General features: G+C 38.9%; 1 protein-coding gene across 1 annotated transcript; it reads right to left on the bottom strand.

The window, feature by feature from the left end:
- Positions 1–1,438: 1,438 nt before the first annotated feature.
- TSHB (thyroid stimulating hormone subunit beta) lies at positions 1,439–4,299 on the bottom strand. Its single transcript, XM_043573417.1, has 2 exons — positions 2,191–4,299; positions 1,439–1,776 (listed from the first exon to the last, which is right to left on the bottom strand). Exons 1-2 carry the CDS (start codon positions 2,350–2,352, stop codon positions 1,522–1,524), a joined length of 417 nt encoding a protein of 138 aa, XP_043429352.1. The 5' UTR covers positions 2,353–4,299; the 3' UTR covers positions 1,439–1,521.
- Positions 4,300–5,073: the final 774 nt, after the last annotated feature.

Here is a 5,073-nt window from a genome sequence, read left to right as displayed (position 1 = left end):
TTGGTGGTAATCCATCTATGCCACCCGAACACTTGCACACATGCGCACTCGCACACACACGCATGCGCACTCGCCCAGCTCTCCCGTGACTGGATGCGGGCATTTACAAGAATGCCCAGCTGAATGTAGCCGGTGACTGTGGGATACAGCAAAGGTAACCATCCCTGCTGATAATTGATTTTTACCCTGAGGGTAGCAGTTTAGATGGAGAGAAATGGGCAAATACAGGATAAATCATCTTTTTGAGGTCAAGTCTTTTTGAGGTCAGACTAGGTCTGTCTCTCATCACAGGTGTGTTGAAACCAAACTCATGAAAGAGTACCTAAGGAAGGAAAAGAAAAATAAATGGCCACTTACCAAGTGCATTTTCCAGATAACAGTGTTTCAATATTGATGAATGTTTAGAATTTAGGATGATTCTATGTTATTGAATCCCTTAGCATTCTCCCCCCTCCCTGAAATCTTTCAAAATCCTTCTAGTTTTTCAGGACATCAAAAGCCAAAGCAGCACAAGTTACTCTTGGTATAAATGCTGAAAAGTGTCTCCTATTACTTGAAAGAATACAAAGGATTTAGACTTCCACATGTAAAATGATCATGGCCTCTTTTCTAGGCTTTTGGGCGTATAACTTTCATAAGTCAGTTGGCCCATCAGAGTAATTAAATTAAAGAGAACAGTTTTTAGAATGGAATATACTGTCCTCTGAGTTTTGGTGAAGTTTTATCATATGCATTTGAGTAGCCTAGAATAAAAGGCTATATTGCAGATTTCACATATTCTTTACCCACCATTTCCACTCCAGTCCTGCTTCTAGCCTTTGGAAGTCAGTGTCTCCAGTACCCTGTTGCCATATATTCCTTCACTTTCTGATCACATAACCCTCTACTTATAACTCTGCAGCATCCCCACATTCATTTTCTATATCAAGACAAACCTCATGGCCTTCTGTTAAGAAAGCCTGCTCAGGGGGCGCCTGGGTGGCTCAGTCATTTGAGCGTCCAACTTCGGCTCAGGTCATAATCTCACGACTTCGGCTCAGGTCACAATCTCACGGCCTCGGCTCAGGTTATGATCTCACGGCTCATGAGTTCGAGCCCCACGTCAGGCTCTGTGCTGACAGCTCAGAGCCTGGAGTCTGCTTCGGATTCTGTGTCCCTCTCTTGGCTGTGCCCCTCCCTCACTCACGCTCTCTCTTTCTCTCAAGAATACATAAAACATTTAAAAAAAAATTTTTAAAGCCTGCTCAAGGCTGGCTTTCATCAGTGTCTGATATCCCTGCTCGCCATTTTACCTGCTCTCTGCCCTTCCATGTGGAAACCATCCTTTATGTGAGCTCAAAAGGCTGTTTCATTGACCTTTTCTTCTAAATCCCCTAAGCTCTCTAATGCATATGTGGGTATAGGTTTGGATGAAAGAGTACTCAAAATGTACACAGTGTGTTGTGAAACATATTGGTATTTTATTAATTGTATTCCAGGTAAACACATTGAACTGAACCGCAAGTGACCTTGCTATTGAAGTTAGATAGAAACTCCTACCACATCGGACTTCCGGGGTTTGGTACAATCATTTGTCTTGATGGCCTCATGTATGCAGTCGCTATAGTCAGTATTACACTTGCCACATTTACAGCTTACAGCTACCGGGTAGGAGAAATAGGGAGTAACATGGTGTGGGCATCCTGGTATTTCTACAGTCTTGTACAGGAAGTCTCTGTAGGTGCAAACATCTTGGGACAGAGCATATTTGGGAAGAAACAGTTTGCCATTGATATCCTGAGGGAAGAACAGAAGAGGAAGCAAAATGTTAATTCACTTACATCCCATAGATACAAATAGGACTGGGGGAGGATTCCTTAGTCCCATTCCCCAATACCAATTCAGCATATCCTCACTGAATCCTATAGAGACAAAAATGACATACACACACACCTCTCTTTTATCCTTGATCGTGGGAACAAGATAAGGTTTAAATAAACTTTGGGAGTAAAACTATTGTAAAAATTATCTGTACCAACTGTATGGAATAGGTCTGTATATTATAACCTAGGGACTCTACCTCTAAGGAGCCAATGACTGTTAGGTCTGCGAAATGAGGTTGTGATTTATCTCATTTCCTTTCTGGATAGAAATGGACTGAGTCTAGGTTTATCTAACTTTCAGCTAAAAGAAGTGAGATGAACTACATACCCGTGTCATACAATATCCAGCACAGATGGTGGTGTTGATGGTTAGGCAATAAGCACACTCTTTCCTTTCGACATGCATCATATACTCAGTTGGAAAACAAAAAGACATCGCTTGTCCACATGCCAGGCCAAAAAGCACGGACATCATGTAGATTGCAGTCATGCTAAATCAAAGACAAAATTAAAGAATCTATTACATGAATCCTTTAGGACATTCAGAAGGGACATTTAGAAAGAGCTACAGTGCGTGTGCATATGTGTGTGCATGTGTGTGTGTGTAAATATATATATTTATCGAATGCCTACTTTGTCCTAGGCCCTATATTAGGTGTTTTTACATACTTAGTACTCTCAATAACCTTTCTTTATAATGTGGCCATGAGCCATATACGTCATAGTGTAGGAACTCACATAGCAAATGTCCTGCTCGCAAGTGCCACTTAACAACACTGGGCAGTGAAATGGAAGGCCTGAAACATCACAACAGAAAAGTGACAGACACATAAGGTTAACTCAGCGTAAAACAATTCATTCAGTAGAAACAGTTTAAATACCTGCCTCTAATTATAAGAAGTGACTTAACAGGCCTCAGTAGGGGCTTTTCAAAACAGGAGTTTTCTAAAATCTTTGGTTCGATAGTTTAAAAGGCCAACAGACTAGTCGTAATTAGAAAGCATATAGAAACCAAGAAAATGTATAATCAAACTGTAGTGCCATCTCAATGCAAATAAGCTTGCATACAATTCTATCCAATGTCTGTCAAGGAAGATGAAGCTAGAGAAAGCCTAGAATGGGCCAACTATTCTAGTGTTATTCTAACCGGTGTTAAAGGGTTAACCCAGAAATCTAGAACCCCCCCTTTCCAACCCTGAGAATATTCTCTGATGGTTGAAAGAAGTGGAGTTGGACAAATAAAAATTATTTTACTAAAAAAATGTATGGAGCACACTATCTTAAAACAAATTATAGAAACAAAAAATATAGGTTGACATAGTGAGAGTAATACCATTCAAGGACAGATCTACTGTGGGTTAGCTGGGAAAATAAAATGAGGTTTGACTACCTGGAAGATAACAGAGGGTCCACTGTGCCTCAAGTAGAAGGAGAATATGTATCTCAATAGAACCTGTTTAATGGAGAGTCTGTTCAATATTGATGGGTCATTCTAAGCAGATGGATAATATTATTATGACTTATAGCAGATAAATTAGATAAACATATACTGAGCATTTGAACCAGACGATGAGAAATACAAAATGGATAAGCTATGGTCCATGACTTCAAGGGCTAACAGTCTAAGGAGAGAAGTATGAACACTAATAATAAAAGCATTGTTCTAAGTGCTCTGAAAGAGTCCAAATCATGACTCCAAGATACAAAATTATATAAAACGTCTTCTGTATAAACAAGGAAGTGAAGTAACCCATTTAAAGGGGTTTTCTGGTTAACTCTTTTGGATAAAATGTTGCATATTCAAGTATTCTTTGGAATTTTTTGGTATTTCAGTTAAGGAGTGAAAATATAAGAATTTCTGGCTCATGGGTCTGGTTTTCTCAAGTGCTTCACAAATGTGAGCTCCATCTATGGTAGAGAATTGGTTCCATTATTTTAAAACCACAGATTTACGAGGATTCTCTAAGAATGATATAAAATATTCAGCCATCATGATCATATGGTTCTTGCCTGTCTAGCCAACTACTGGGTTTTTGCATAAAAAATAATTAACTCAGATATTTTAACTATTAGCTCTGTCTGTGATTCTATATAAAATAGATCTGTGGTGATCTGGTGAGAATATTGGTCCTGGAGTTAGGAAACAGAATGCTATTTGAAGATCTCCCATAGATCTATGAGAAATTGACTAAAATATTTAATCTATCTGGGCCTTATTTTCTCATCTGGAAAACATAAAGAGACAAGTAAACCTAACCTTTTTTTTTTAATTGTAGGATAAAACACTGTTTTAGAACTTTTATCCACTGTTGCCATATTCATTATGGATACTGTATATGTTTTGAGAGTTCCTCTTATAAATGTAAAACTCTGAACTAACAAAAGGAAAAATTAAAAGTGCTGAGTTACTGGGTGGCTCAGTCGGTTAAGCATCAGACTTCATTCAGCTCAGGCTGTGATCTCATGGTTCCTGAGTTCGAGCCCTACATCTGACTCTCTCCTGTCAGCACAGGGCCCACTTTGGATTCTCTGTCCCCTTCTCTCTGCACCTCCCCCATTTGCATTCCTTCTCTCTCAAAAATGAATAAAAACATTTTTAGGGGCTCCTGGGTGGTTCAGTTGGTTAAGTGTCCGACTTCAGCTCGGGTCATGATCTCATGGGTTCATGGGTTCGAGCCCCAGGTCAGGCTCTGCACTGACAGCGTGGAGCTTGGAACCTACTTCAGATTCTGTTTCCATCTCTCTGCCCCCACCCCCTCCCTCGCTCACATTTTGTCTCTCTCTCTCTCTTGCAAATATAAAATAAAATGAAAAAAATTTTTTTAATAAATAATTTTTTAAGTGCTGAATTACAAGCAATAGTAGCTGTATAATTTTGTGAGTGTAAAAAAAAGTAAGAATTGTTCTTTCCCCTTCATTGCAAATAGTAAAACTTCACCCACAGAATCTTTCTGAGCCTGTTTCTTCATCTATAAAAGGAAGGCTTAGAACTAGAAGATGATCAGGAAGGTCTTTTCAGCACAAATAGATTGTGATTCTATGTGATAAATTAGTGTCAGTTCCCTGAGCTATAAGAGTTAGTGATCTAGAATTCTGCTTCCAGATTTCATTATAATTATGAGTAACTGAGCAATTTAATATCATTTGCCTTCATTTTTCCACATGCTCCTTCCTAAAAATCATAAAAAGAATAAAACAATATGTGTGAAGC

This window comes from Prionailurus bengalensis, chromosome C1 (genome assembly GCF_016509475.1).
Source record: "Prionailurus bengalensis isolate Pbe53 chromosome C1, Fcat_Pben_1.1_paternal_pri, whole genome shotgun sequence".
NCBI lineage: Eukaryota > Metazoa > Chordata > Mammalia > Carnivora > Felidae > Prionailurus > Prionailurus bengalensis.
Note: the sequence above shows the minus strand (reverse complement) of the source record. Positions and strands in the feature narration are given on the sequence as shown.

Excerpts from the sequence above, each read along its gene's own strand:
- TSHB (XM_043573417.1), bottom strand. The coding sequence starts at position 2,352 with ATGACTGCAATCTACATGATGTCCGTGCTTTTTGGCCTGGCATGTGGA. Across the intron at positions 1,777-2,190 it reads CTGGATATTGTATGACACGG|GATATCAATGGCAAACTGTT; the intron begins GTATGTAGTTCA and ends TTCTTCCCTCAG.